Raw genomic sequence first — 15,597 nt, forward strand, 5'->3', positions numbered from 1 at the left:
TGCATTATGTGTTCGTTACTGAACTACTGCTGCTTCTTCTGCTTCTGCTTCTGATTCTACTTCTGCTTCTACTTCTGCTTCTACTTCTGCTTCTGCCTCTGCCTCTTCTTCCTCTTCGGCGGTTTGTTGGTCCGCTTCAGTTTCCTCTTCCGTGATGTCTCCTGGAGGCGTTGTGCGAGCATCTTCTTCAGCTTCATCCTCTGCGGCATCTTCATCCTCAGCCTCATAATCACCCACATCCGGTTGTTCAGCTTCCTCCTCCTCCTCCTCCTCTTCTTCGTCCTCCGTTGTTGCCACAACTTTCTCAGGTGCCTGTTTTGAAAGAGCAGGATCCCCCTCAACCGATTCTTCTGTTAATGCTTCCTCAGCTTCTTCTTCGTCATCATGCTCTGCTTCACCTATTTCGAAGGGTGGTGGTTCCTCAGTTTTGATCTCTTCCTTTGCTTTCGCATCTTTTGGTTTCTCAACGTCTTTCTCGCGGACACACTTCCTTCGATGAAGTGGCAAGAAGAGCTTGAAGTCTTCTGGTAGCTCGTCTTCCGAATAAAGTCTGTTGATTAATATTACTGTAAAGTATTAAATAGTACAACACGATGTGCTTATTCATGCACTAACTTCTTCCTCAAGTGCAATAATTATGCAAAAATGTATTTGAATAATTAAATTGCTAAATTACTAGAACAGAATGTTCGAAGATTTAATACCTTACGGGATGGCGCCCGATTTGACGCCCCTAGGCTAGCAAGCGTCTGCCGCCCTTTCCGCAAAATATCATCAAATACTTTAATTTTAAAGAGTCGAGACAATTTAAAAATTAATTCAATATGGCTATTCACATCTGAGTCATTACTAACCAATAAAAAAAAACTTCAAAAAAGTAAAAAAATTACGCCAAGTACATGAAATCAAATAAATCACTAAAGAATAGAAGATAATAATAATTAGAATATAAAAAAAGATGTGAAATCAAAATGAGCTGCAAGTATATAAAGGTGCTTTCCAACTGCGCTTAAGATGACACAGCTAAAATGCTGTGTTCATACATTCCATTACCCATATCGCGGACATTTTAATAATGTGAAGATAAAATGTAACATCTAGATATTTGCCTAGATTACTAATTCGCTACATGAAAAGAAAGTGAATTGTTTTTTAAGTTGCCTCAAGCCTTTGTGTTTAAATATTTTCCACTTTCTTTCGCTCCCCAAAATTTGCCGCTGCCCAAAATTGGATGCTCCCTAAAATTAGCCGCTTCGTAAAATTTGTTGGTCCCCAAAATTTACCGCTTTCCAGAATTTATCGGTTCCCGAAATTTGTCGCCCTACGCTGCAGCCTACTTAGCCTATACCCTTGGATGTTAGGTATTCCTTATTAAGGGGGCATAGTACTTTCTTTGCCCAGCTAAGAAAGGCTTTGAAAAGCTAGAAAGGTGGGGTTTGTTGAAAGTGAAAGATCACTGTTTAAAAGTATTAAAAGAATTTTGATTTAAAAAAAGCGGAGGGACTAACTTTGAGCGACTATAGCGAAGGGAGGGAGGGTGTTTTTTTTTAATAAAAATTCTTTTGATACCTTCAAACAGTGATCCCTCATTTGCAACAAACCCCATCTCTCTAGCTTTTCATTTTCATATATAAAAAAAAATTCATAAAAAGTGCTTAATTTTCGGGCAAGGAAAGTACTGTGCCCCCTTAACGAAGAAATGCGAACTGGTAACACTATTGTTTACTATACCTTACCTCCATGGGAAATCTGAAATATCTCGCACTAATTTTTCTAACAATATAATCATAGATGATTATGAGAATGGATCATGAACTCTGCTCACCAGAAGCACCTCCGCCATTCTAAACATTAGAAACGAAATTGAAGATAATACTGTCTTTGTGAGTGGAAGATATTTCAAAGTCAACTATACGCTTTTAAATGCAACAGCTACTTTTCGTGGTAGGTACCTAATATTCGATAGAGTTGTAGATTCTAAGCAAAAATATATTATGGTACATGTATCTTAAAACCAACAGTTTCCCGTTTAGATATCCAAGTTTGAAAATTGTCTCCACATCGCTTCCCTTGATCTAAAATGGCAACCTCGAGCTACCAACTTATTCCACTTTAAGGGGAGGTTCTGGTCTAAAAGTCGATTTTTTTATTTCATTTTTCGAATGTTCAACATTTTAGGAATACATGTTTAAAAGGATTTGTTGAAATCAGTAAAATTTCCGAAGTTATAGGCATTTGAGTAGCGGCAAATGCATGGGAAACAATCGGCCACTCGGCGCCCACGTAAAACTTTAAACGCGCCTTTCTCGAAACAGTGTTCTCAAAATAGTGGGACCTGTATTTCCAAAAGTTATTATCCGATTCGACTGAAACTTTTGTATTTTGAAGAATATACTTTTGGCTAGGGGGGATACCAGAAAAAATACAACAAATTGAACATTTATAATTTTCAAAGGCGTTGAAAGTGTGAAAAATATAGGGAAAAAGTGATTTCAAACTTCAAGTGTCATTATTTTCTAAAAAAATGTTATTTTTGTAATTTGTTCTGGTTTCCTCCCCTAGCCAGAAGTATATTCCTCAAAATAAAAAAAAGTTTCAGTCGAATCGAATAATTACTTTTGGAGATATAGGTCCCACCGATTTTGATCAATTTTTTGACGCCTTGACTTTAACGACTCCCCACTGTTGTCTGTAATGATTAATTATAAAACAAAAAATATATTTCTATAATTTAAGACATTCTTAATACAATGCCAAAAACCCCATTAAATTATATATAGTAGTTTTCCTTTAATTAATTCCTAAAGATCACCTATTTTTTGATGATCTTATTTCCCATTTTCAATAACTAAGTTATAGTCCATCTTTCTCAAAGGTTCTCTAAAAAAGGCTTATGTGGTGACCACTGCCGCTCGAAAGTCGATCATCTAAAATAAAAAATTCAAAAGAATTTACTCATTATACTATATTATCTAGTATTTGAACGAAGGATTTTTTTATCCGATGCTTAGTTTTCTTTTAATTGACGAAAATCCGTTACGCTTTATGATAAAAATTGAAACTTTTACTTTAAACATCAGCCATTTTTTCCCAAATCAATATTTCGAAAAATCCTTCGTTCGAATACTAGATAATATAATATAATAAGTAAATTCTTTTGAAATTTTTATTTTCGATGATCGACTTTCGAGCAGCAGTGGTCACCGCATAAGCGTTTTTTTAGAGAACCTTCGAGTGAGATCGACTATAACTTAGTTATTGATAAATATTTTTTAATAAAAAAATTACGATGCACGGTACTAGATGCAATCCTTAAAAGGAAAAAAGATTTTCTGAGAAATGTGTTATAGCTTTTGAGTAAAAAATTTCCAAAGTCCACCCTTTTTTTGGCCTCCTGACTGAGCATGACCCCTTAAAGAGTTACTTATCTTTTAAATCTTCCGTACGATGAGCTTCTCGAAAACATAGAACCTTATCTTTAATTCGTTCTTCTTTCAATATTTAAAATAACACAGATATTTCGAATGAACGGAGTTCGTGGTCCTCGCATAAAACCGAAGTAACCCACAAGGAAACTAGTCAAGTCTTGCGGGCCCAAAGTGTTTGCGGGCATGCCGCATAACAGTTTCTGATCGGCTGTTCCTGAACTTTAAGAGCTGGTTTCAGAGTGAATTTCCGCAGAAAAAAGGAACTGCTCCTTGCATACTCCAATGCGCTACAAGTACACTCACACGAAGCTTCATCAAAATCAGAATTTACGGGTCGGGAAGGTTTCCTTGCCCGTCGAGTACTGTCTCCGATAAAGCGGCAGTAACAATGTTATCGCTATCAGTGGAAATAGGTCGATCGCGTGCACCTGTCCGCGAAGTAGATGCGTCGGATCCTGCAGTTCGCGTGGATCTGCATGCGTGTGGTCTCGATGTAATTCGTGCCGTAGGCCCTTCGCGTGAAATCTGCCAGGTTGAATTGAATCTGATTCCAACCGCCAGACAGGCCGATCGGCATCGACGTGCAGAAGGGCTTGACTCGAGTGGCGCTCTGGAAATTGCTCATTCGGAACCTCCTGTGCATGTTCTTGTCGTCGAGTATCTACCGGGGCGAAAACGACACACGTTTCTCTCTTTTTTTTCTCCTCAAGCAATGTCGCCTTGCTCGTTAAGCTTGTTATCGAGCTGAAAGTGCGAGTGTATGCGCGAGAGATTTACTGTTATCTCGAACGTGAAGTACTTCTTCATGTTCTTGATGATCATGATCAGAAAGGGAAGTCGGATGGCGAGGACTTGCTTGGGATTAGGGGGGCTGAAGATGAAAGTCGTCGTCACGTTGGTACCAGCCAACTCCAGCGCCAGCGACTTTACTTCCTCGTCGGAAACCCTTCGGATGTAACCATTTTTCACCTGGTCAAAATTGCACTGTTTGTACTTCTCATCGACTCCAGTTTATCTGCTACTGACGAGAGGCAATATTGTACTCTGCTTTTGCGCTTGCCGAGGAATAGGGTTTACAGTGAACGGTTAACTCCTCAGTGACAGTCCTCGAATTTAGGGTAGACACTCGTCTTGACATGGATTATTTAAGTAATATTAGTTTGACAAGGGATTATCAATGATTTAGTTTTAAGTAGCCTCTATTTCTAATTAATGAAATGGTGAAATGTGGACGGGCAAGAATAAAGAAGGGTAAATGTTATTTCTATTTACTGAATAAAACAGTAGTCGATTGGTATGTAATTAATGCAAGCTTTGCAGAATTGCTGAATAGACGTAAGGAGTATCAGCAGAATTAAGAAGATTTATAGGTAACTGTAATAATGTACCAGGAAGATTATTAAGAAAACACTATCCATCTGTAAACTGTGTAATAACTTTCAAACAGCATGCAACTAGATTATATTTATGATGCAATATGTTTTACAGGTGTAATTGAATCGGTTATTTCAGAAACAACATACGCAGGTATTTGACGTTTTTCAGGTTTTAACAAAAACGGTAAAAACTGTTTCATTCCAATAATTCTTGCCCTAAAAATCAGTGAGAAATGCATGTTTGTTTTAAATTAAAAGATTCTACATTATTCTGCCAAATCAGGTAAAACAAAAAGGGTAAAAACTGTTTCATTCCAATAATTCTTGCCCTAAAAATCAGTGAAAAATGCATGTTTGTTTTAAATTAAAAGATTCAACATTATTCTGCCAAATCAGGTAACCAAATCTTCCATTAGAGAATTACCAAAAAAAATTGGAAAAATGTTCACATGTGCATTGTCTCTGCAATAAACTAACTTAACCCAAACCACTTTTTTCAAGATTTTTTGGTGGCTTTTAATTCAAAACTTCTAGCTTGAAGGTGAAACTCGACATTTTATTCGTTTGGATACTCATAATGTTAATAAAAGAATAAAGAAAATTGCGCGGAAGTGGTTTTGTTCACGATCGATGTTCATGAATCATTTTCTTCGAAGTACTGCAAAATGAACACGTGCTTTCACATACAATAACGTTTCTGCACTAAACTCAATCTTTGAAGCTGTTTTTTTACAGAGAAGGGTAAGTTAAGTGGTTATACCTAGTTTTCGGGCAAAAATCAGGACTTCAACTTTAAATAACCGCCATTTTGTTTTAAATTAATATTTCGGAAATTCCTTCTGTTAATCAGAGGACACATTAATATACTAACGAAATCGTCTTTGTTTTTTTATTTTAGATAATATGGTCCCGCATGGCAGTGCTCACCCCAAAACAACTTTTTAAAAAGGCTTCTTGGATGTAGGTTGTAATTTTATTATAAACGTAAAGATTTTTCTACGAAAAAATTACCAAATGTTCTTTAAATGTGTCTCTTTTAAGTGCAACAAGTTCTGTAACAATATATGCTTCCGCTTTTTAAAAAAAAATCACAAACACTCGCCTCTTTTCGGCCTTCTGACTAAGTAGGTACAACCCCTTAAGGTCGTGAAAAATTGTCATTTTTTAGGATTTATTTTTTAGTAAACGGAATGTCCAACGCAAATAATGCTTTGTCTACTTATTAATACACTTATTGACAGTATAAAAAAAAAATCTATTTTAAATTTTGAACAGTTTTTTTTAAATATATATCGCACTGATGTGAGCGCCTTGAGAAAGCGATGCAGAGCTGGCGTGCGTGATTCCGGAAAAATGACGCATTTGAAACAAAAAATTTAAAGTGTGTTGCAATCATTATGAGTGTGTTTATCGCCGGAACCAGAATTATTTTTACTGATAAAAAATTAACAAAATGGCGGAGGTTTGAAGTTTAAGTGTCAAAATACGGTGAATTTTTCAATCATTTTGCTCTCTAAAAAGTATGAAATGTTTAATCCAAAAAGGTTTCCGTGGTTCCGGCCGTAGCCACTGATGTTCTGAATAACGTGTAAAAATTTCAAACTGATTGCTCAAATAGCTTTTTGCAATCACCCGCACCAGTTGAAAAAAACGTTGTTTTGAGACAATTGCGTTTTAAGTTTTAAAACAAATTAAAAAAAATTCTTTTAAATTTTTCTGTATAATATAAGAGTAGCTTAATAAATACCAAAAAAAAAAAATATTGCATTATGTGTTGTATCTACGCAGAAAAAAATCTTTAAAAATAGCTTAATTTTTCAAACCGCCACAGTGGACTCACCCCTTAAAATGGAATATGTGCCATTTCTATACCTACCAAACAATGCGCCTTGGCAACCTGCATAAAGATACGTGCCTAACTCAAATTCGCCAAACATATCTCACGCGTGGCTTCTGCAATAACCGATTCAATTGATGTAAAGTACCCCTTTGCATCGTTCTCCATTTTCAGGTGCTTTAAACAGGAGAAAATTGCGCCGCGACGTATAAAAATACGCGGCAGTTAGCGAAAACCTCTATAAAGTAATAAAACATGAATTGTCACTAAAGTGTCAGACATCACTTCCCAATTACCGAACGATTTGCAAAAGTCCCCTTCCCCGTTATGGGTTTAAGCTATTCAGCTGCAAAGATGCATAGCTATTACGAATTTCATACTTCTGTCACCATTCCACCGATACAAACTTTTCAAACTACCCCGTCACTGAGGGCTCAATCAAACCCACAGAATATTCCTCCCTTCGAGCAATTCTATCCCTCTTTAACTTACGTGCATGCCCCATAACTCCAATGGCGACGAACCACAGCTGTACAAAACGGACAGGAGCCCATGCTGGTACTTGTTACGAAACATCGTACTATTTCATAACAGGAGTGAAAATACCAAAGTATCAGCTCCCCTGTGTTGTGATCTTGCAAACGTCAAAAAACGCAACCGCTCGGCATTGGAGAGGCTTTGATTTCTTTGTTTCCGATTGACCTGAATTTGTTTCCCTCCTGGATCTCGCGCGCAAGCTTCGCGAGAGCGGGGGTCCTCTTTTCGAACGAAAGGAGGCTCGACCAATTTACTCAACGTACAGGGTAAACGCGGCTTTATTCGTTCACACGTCGGTACAAAATCGGTTCCGATGCACAACGAAATTTATTTCATCGCGAGTCACGAAGGAGCTCGTTGATGCGACGCCTTTCGTTCGCGGTTACCAAACCGGGGACGATCAATGTCTTCGCTGGCATCCCGACGCTGAAGTCGCGGTCGATTCTGAGGCTATCGATGGCGAACATCTGCATCATCGCGAAATGCATAACTTCGCGCATCAGCTGGCGCTTGATCTGCTGCCTGATCCTCTGCCCGCGACGCCGACAGGCGACGTGGCTTTTAACAAATCAGATATTCAGACCATTGCCCTAGTTACGGAACAGTTTCTTACATCGTAGCGCTATTGAAATGCCTGCAAAACAATAGCGAGGCGGCGCAGTGGTAGCAAACTAATTCAGGCTTGAAATAAAGTGCGGCAGGGCAGAAGAAGGCTTAAACCATTGCACTTCAAGAATTTCTTTCAAGCACCCCCAAGATTTAAGTCACTAGTATCACTAAACCTTGCAACAGTGGAGATCTTCGTGGTGAGTGGAATTAAAAGAATTAGTGAGTTCGAAATCACTGTATTATACTTTTCCATCTTCCAATAGCTGTGTTTACTAAAAAAATCTCTGGTCGGTGACTAGGGCGAAATTGGAGTGCAGAGGGTTAAAGATTGATTCGACGATGAGAAGCGGTTTAGCTGTTTTTAAATTCTTTCGACAGAAAGTCTGCTTCGTGGTTCATTAATGCTATTGGTTATCGATGACCACGCGAGGATTTACGAGGGGAAGTGTACTTCGTGCTTGACGCAGAAGGGGCTGTGCGAGTCAAACTACTGTGTCTGTGTCTATTAACGAAGTCATTCTTACTAGGGCAAGTTCTTAAATGTCGTGTAACTTGGATGTATGGAGACGTCGCTTCTGTACAATTCCGGATACAGCTTCGTGTGCTTCGCGAGGTACTTCCTGACGCGAGGCTTCTTCGCAGCCTCCTCCTTCGACTCACGACCCTCTTCCTCGCCCTCAGGTTCCACTTTCATCCACGCGGCATCTTCGACTGCCTTCTCCTCTTTCTCCGCCTCGTTAGCCATTGCGTCACATCACTGCGAAAAGACACAAAACTACCCCTGCAGACGGATTACCCTCAGAAATTTCACGTTTATCTTCCTAGCTCCAATTAAACAAGTCCCACCCATGACACCTTCATCCAGATACTTGGATAATAAAGAAGAAACACTTTTTTTCAAATTCCTTTCGGGAGGCTTAAATTGCAGAGAGTGCTACTCACGTCAGTGGAATCGTTAATCTGAAAGCGATAATTGGGAGAGGCGTTCGAACGGGTCGCGGAACCAGGAATGACGGATTCTTTAGCCGCGGATGCACGTCGCGTGAAGAAACGACCGACGAGGGCCGCTCGTCTCTCCGCTGATCCGACGAAAGTTGGCCGATCTGTAACGAAGTGAGCCCCTGTGCCTCGTACGGATATCGATTTGGTTTCCAGGTGAATCAATAGAGATTCGGTTCATTCTTATCCCGATGCACTGCCCGCATAGACACAGGGCCGTTGAACTAAGTAAATACCTGCCTCGCCATTAATCCACGCTAATTAGCCGGCTGCGAGCAGATTAGGGGGCAATCTCGGTAAGCCTTGCTGGATGAAGGGACGTTAACTCTGGGAGGGGTTCTGAGGTCTCGACTGACCCAGTGTTTCTAGAGTATCTATCACTTGTTTTGTTTTCTCTGATTAATATTTTTTTTTCAGCTATAAATTGGTGTGCTACGTTAGAAGTTAGGAAAATATAAGGAAGGTAGTATTTTGTTGCGTGCTACCTACAGTTACGCAGAAAATTGAGCGTACACCTAGGTTGGTAATGAAAATTGACGAAAAAATGAGTACAAACACACGCATATTCAAAAATAAAAACACAATATATATATATATATTTTGTTCGTATATTTTACTAAATAATTCGTAAAAAAAAAATCTAAATAAAATTGACTATTTGTCTATATTTAACAGAAATTGTAAAAGTGTTCGTATTTTAGTGACACAAAATTGAGCGTACACGTAGGAATTTTCACATTGCGCAGGTCTATATTGGTTAAATAATAATAATAATAATAAGTTTATTTGTACTACAGGCTCACAGCCTATTACAAAGGAGGTTGTTTGGTTTTCACATCTACATCCTTACTTTTATATGTTTTACTATGTACTTAAGCCTAATACCCATACTTTATATATTATTTATACTCTTATAACCAGTAGGAAAAAAAAACAAACCTAAACCTAAACCTATTTATACTCGCATTACATTTCAATTAGAGCGCAAGTTTTCTTATTCTTATGACTGACTGTACAAAATAAAACATATTCTTTGCTTCCTCGATATTCCCAATATTTAATACTTCAGGGAACTCTTTTTCCCTAACTTTTTGTGCATGCCCTTGTTGATATTGGGGACATACAGACAGAACATGCTTTAAAGTCTCCCTTCTTCCCATGTTGCACAGTTGACATTCCTCTGCGTCGCTTATTCTTACTCTTCCTTCCTTTTCTTCTACCATACTGAATTCATGTCTTCCTGCCAAGCGTAGTTGAGCAATCGCCCTGATGTATGGAATTGGTAATATATACTCTGTAACGTGGATTGTGCGGGCAGGGTGGCAATAGAAAGGAATACGCACCAATGACAAAACTATTTACATTTATTAAGATCTAACACTATATACATGGAGACACGTGAACAACTTTGACACGAAGGCGATGATCCGCTTAGGAATCGTCCACACCAGGGAGCGATTGTTAGAACCTTGCGAACTAGCCTGTCAGAAGTCTACCGATTCTGGTCCACTCGGGGAGCGCTATCTGTTAGTCACCTGTCAGGGTAGTCGTCCGCACAAGGGAGCGACTTTGTCAGAGCTGGGACTTAGACTGGTTAACTTTTGGGTCTTGGCTCCTTTTATCCCTGCGAGGGTGGTCTCGGAGCATGCGCATTGGCATGGGGTGCGGAGCGGGGGTGCAGCCAGGGCCCGTAGTGCAGCAGCGCTACTCTGGTGGTCGCTTGACGCACCACCCTCCCGTGCTACCCGCTACAACTCTAAATATTCTTCTGTGCCTGGCCGCGTTAAGTCTTTAATATATTTGTATATCGGGCAGTATCTTGGCACAAGTGCCCTATCCCTATCTTCTAAGAATATTTTAACTTCGATCCTGTTCCTTATATTGTTTATCCAATTCGATATTTCATCTTGTTCTCTTAGTTCCAATATTTCCGCACTCTCCAATTCCACAAGTTTCTTCTTTACTAGTGTGTACCAGTTATGTTTTCTTGGGTTATTCTTGTTCTTATCCAATTCTTTAAGTTTCGCTAAACACCTCTGGGGGAATCTGTTCTCCTCCATGTTAAATATCCTCACATAGTACTTTATTGTTCTTTCTAATATTGAACTTTCCAGTTTGGTTCTGCCTGTTTCTAGTCTTATCGGATAATTGGGGGAGCGCACTGGAACCTTTAATAACTGTTTTAAGAAGCGTGAATGAATTTTCTCAATTGTTGCTTCCTGTCTAATTCCCCACACAACTAGACCCGTATAATACTGCTGATGTCACTATTGCGTATTGGTTAAATGTTGGTAATATTGAAGAGGAAGTCCCGAAATGTCTTTGAAAGAAAAAAAAACTATCTGCTATCCGTAGATTGGCGATTATAGTAGCAACATGGCTAATAAGAGGAAGCAGACTGCCATTTCGATACGAAATCTTATTGTAAAATTATATTCGCAAGGTAAATCCTTTCGTCAAGCAAGGAAAATAGTCGGCAGAACACATTCTACCGTACAAATAATTATGAACAAATTTCGGTGCGATGGAACAGTCCGAAATACACCTGGCCAAGGAAGAAAGGAAATATTGTCGAACACTGATGAACGATTCATTTGTCGACAAATTAAAAGAAATCCGAGAACAAGTGTGCGGATGTTAACGTTAGGTGTTTCCTCGCGTATAAATAATGACATTTTGGTTGAAACAGTTCGTAGAACATTAAGAAAAGAGGGATATAATGGCCGAGTCGCACGAAAGAAACCGTATATCTCCAAAGCAAATAGGCAGAAACGTATAGAATTTGCAAAAACATTTGTAAATTTTGACGAAAGTTTTTGGGAAAATGTTATATTCTGTGACGAGACTAAAATCAATTTTTTAAACACGGAGGAGGATCCGTTATGTTATGGGGATGTATAGGTGCAAATGGTACCGGAATTATCGAATGCATAGATGGCATAATGGACAAAATTAACCCTTAACTGGTATACTGTTTTTTCAAACGTAACTGTTATCTTGGGGTCGTGGCAGACACCAAATAAAAAAGGACACAGAAATTTGTAAAGTCGACATTAGATCAACCTCCATGAATACCTATTTTGTTCGTAGGTAATGTATAAAATAATAGATACGTAGAAAGTTAAACTATTATGATCAAATTAATTAGAAATTCAGTTTACAAACTTAGACAACCAAATATTTTGCAGCGATCCTTGCGTGCCTGGGGTCATGACTGACCCCAGGATACCAGTTAAGGGTTAAGTGCTTAAATATCTTAAAAAAAAATCTAAAAGATTCAGCAGAAAAATTAAAAATGCCGCGGGTGTATTACTTTCAACAAGATAATGACCCAAAGTATTCAACATATATAGTTCAATTATGGTTGCTGCATAACATCCCAAAGATGCTAAAAACACCTCCCCAGTCACCTGATCTCAATCCCATCGCGAATGTCTGGGGGGAAATAAAATCCAGGATGGCAAATAACAATTTTACGAATATAGAAGATTTCAAACGAAAGTTGAGAGAAGAATGGGAAAAAAATTCCTCCTTCTTTAATAAAACACTTAATTGATGGCAGGGGATATGCGACGAAGTATTAATAAATGAAACGATATAGTATAAGTTTGTAAGTAGTGTTTTAACAAGGTGTACGCTCAATTTTGTGTCACTAAAATACGTGTACTTTTACCATTTTTTTTTTAAATATACACCAATAGTCCATTTTATTTAGATTTTTTGTTACGCATTATTTGGTAAAATATACGAATAATATATATATTGTGTTTTCACTTTTGAATAAGTGTGTTTGTATTCTTTTTCCCGCCAATTTTCGTTATCAACCTAGGTGTACGCTCAATTTTGTGAGTAACTGTAGCGAATTGATATTTACAGGCAATGGATCTATTGTAGTAATGTTTGTCTTGTACATGTCACAATCATGATTCATGAACGTGGAAGTACATGTAAGTACCTAGTCCTTTTGCGTGATAAGATATTATAATGTATGATGGGAATCAGAAACACTGTAATCACCACTAAAACTGTCAACTTCGAATTAGAAAACATTTTGTCGTACGACATGATTTTAATGGTACTCGATAAGTATCTACTTGCAAACTTTTCGCCGGTGGTGTCCATGTATGTAGGTTTTGGTAGATGAGATCTTGGCAGGGCTGGGGATAATTTGGAATAGTTTGAGACAAAACTCTATAAACTGAAATATTTCCATAAGCAAATATTGTTTGAAAATACAAGTTCGTTTAATGCTTAAATAAAATACTGTTTGAAAATCCTACTTCATTTAATGCTTAAATCATGAGCAAATACTATTTACTATTTACACTCGGATTCGAAAATAGGAAATAGGGGATCGAAAAGGTCGCTCGCTACCTTCTTAAAATTACATATATTCGGGAAAATAGTTCTTGCAAGTACTTCTGAACGCAGGTATGTATGTTGGCATAGATTTTTTTGTGCTGTCAGTCAGTCAGACATTATTACAAAATACTAGGTATCGTTTGAAATATTATTATTTGAAATACTATTTTAATATATCTCGATGAAATACTCACAATAGTATTTGTATGAGCTAATATTAAAATATATATTTGAAGAAATAACGGAAGAAAACAGAGCGAAAAAGAAAAAGATGAGAAGAGATAGAAATATTCAAATTTCAAAAGCCGAAAGACATATAAAATAAACGCATACTACTACTATTTCTCATGTAACTACTATTTCAAAGAAAAGTTCATTTGTTGAATCCCGTATAATTCGAACAAATAACAATATTTATTTCTATTCATCTATTTAAAAAATCTATTTTCCCCAGCGTTGGCTATTGATGCCATACGTAGATACGACTTAGAAATTGTAACCTGGTTAAATATCTACTTTTTTTATGAAATGACATAGATCCTGTGAATTGATTTCATTCACATCACGACACAGTTTATACACGATGACATTTAGGAATATTTAAAGAGAGGGGTATGGAATGACCTCACAAGTTAAATTTACATAAAGGCATCCTAGGATTAAGAGGGAACTCGTTAACGATCTGTGATTCACATTCTTGTGTATTGCGTGCAATTGTGCACGAAAGTATTCGCGTGTTTAGTATTCAGTAAATTAAACGTCTCCTTGTTACGGTCTTCAGGAATGAAAGTGGTGTATTTATTTAGAAAACGCTGGAGAATTGACGTATCTTCATATTTCTGTTGTTCGATGCGAATACCATGCTTTGTGCACTAATTGCTTGAAACGAAGTGAAAGATTAGTAAACATTTATACTATTGTTATTCCTCGAAACTCACTGTCAGTTGACAATACAAAAATACAGATTTTTGTCGATTTTGTGACATAAGTATAGTAAAAAATGTTTTTTTTTTAAACAAGCTTTTATTAAAATGTACTAAAAAGGAAAAAAATAATTTTGATACCGCCCTATAGATGACTGCCTTAGAAGAATTCCCTCATGTGACTAAAAATAAAAACGTGGAGCGTAACTTTTGAAATGTCCTTTTTATATTAATATTTATAATGCTCTACGGATTTTGATGCATTAGTTTTATCTAACTAGATTAACCCTCGGTTGTCACACCTACTTTTTCGAACGTCGTTGCCACACTGGGTCCATTTGACCCTGTCAATTTTCAATCAATTGTTATTAAAAACTATTTGTTAAAATATGCCCATCGTTGAAAGTTGACATTTAAATCATCATGCTTAAAAAAAAATTTGAAGCAATAAGAGTTCCGACAAAATCTGTTTTGGTTAAAAAATTGCAGGATCAATTTGACCCAGTGTGACAACCGAGGGTTAAAAATCAAGACAAAATCATACCGTTCAGTAGTTAGTTTTTGCATAACTTTTAATATTCGATATTTACACCCCACGCCTATAAAATCATTTTATGCTTTTTAGTGAAAATATTGTATTGTCATCGAACTACGTATGTGTGTAAAGTTTCAAGTCGACCGGATATGTGAAAGTGGGTCAAAATCAGCTCACAAGATTTCACCCTAATAAACTAACGAACTCACAAGTGAAACTAAATAAAAGCTTGTAAAAACAATCACTGCGTTTCCAGAGAATAATCAAGAGTGTTTTCGAAATGCTACAAACCAGAGGACTTGTAAAGTAATTAATTCCAACTGTCCTAAATGTATTTCAAGTTTGCAAAGCGATTCATCAGTTTGGTATTTTAACTACAATGGTATCGGCGCACTGGATCGGTCAGATTAAAACAATTATTATGTTAATAAATTAAAATAATACATCAAAGCTATTTTGCAATTAATTAATTATATATAAATTAGTTTCCGACGTTTCCATCTTGGTTTAGATCATCTTCAAGGAAAGTTAAAAACATATATAAAATAGTGCGTATGCTATTGAAAATAAGTCACCGTGCTCTGGCACGATCCAGTGCGCCGATACCACTGTAGTTAAGTTTTACGGTCGAAATTTAGCTTATTTATAATTCTTTGGCATTTTAACCCTTGGTTAGCGGCTACTTGAATCTCAAGTCCACTGCAGAGCCTATTTCACCCCATAATAATACTCATTCGTACCCCAGAATAAGCTTCTATATTAGAATCTGATGTTGCGCTCTAAAATCCTTATTTTCTGCGAGAAATAATACTAACGATAAGTAACAGATGTGGTTTGACATTTAGGAGGGGTCAAAACGTATCCGTCACCCGAGGGTTAATCCACATTTCAGTGCACGTCAATACGAGTACGTGTAATGCACTTAAAGACTTAAAGGATAACCATAATCCCACCGGACGATTGTGCAATCCGATTACGTTGCCCGACCCGC

The 15,597-nt window shown here is 37.4% G+C and overlaps 2 protein-coding genes across 2 annotated transcripts; both read right to left on the minus strand.

Moving 5' to 3' along the window:
* Positions 1 to 8: 8 nt before the first annotated feature.
* Positions 9 to 7,418, minus strand: LOC143377898 (cilia- and flagella-associated protein 20). The gene is made up of 4 exons (XM_076829714.1): positions 7,134 to 7,418; positions 4,206 to 4,397; positions 3,857 to 4,089; positions 9 to 550 (listed from the first exon to the last, which is right to left on the minus strand). The coding sequence occupies exons 1-4, from the start codon at positions 7,215 to 7,217 to the stop codon at positions 16 to 18; spliced, it is 1,044 nt and encodes a 347-aa protein (XP_076685829.1). The 5' UTR covers positions 7,218 to 7,418; the 3' UTR covers positions 9 to 15.
* A 92-nt stretch (positions 7,419 to 7,510) lies between these two features.
* On the minus strand, positions 7,511 to 9,075 carry LOC143377923 (uncharacterized). The gene is made up of 2 exons (XM_076829730.1): positions 8,312 to 9,075; positions 7,511 to 7,736 (listed from the first exon to the last, which is right to left on the minus strand). Exons 1-2 carry the CDS (start codon positions 8,530 to 8,532, stop codon positions 7,511 to 7,513), a joined length of 447 nt encoding a protein of 148 aa, XP_076685845.1. The 5' UTR covers positions 8,533 to 9,075.
* Between the last annotated feature and the right edge of the window lie 6,522 nt (positions 9,076 to 15,597).

Source organism: Andrena cerasifolii, chromosome 16 (assembly GCF_050908995.1).
Source record: "Andrena cerasifolii isolate SP2316 chromosome 16, iyAndCera1_principal, whole genome shotgun sequence".
NCBI classification, from domain to species: domain Eukaryota; kingdom Metazoa; phylum Arthropoda; class Insecta; order Hymenoptera; family Andrenidae; genus Andrena; species Andrena cerasifolii.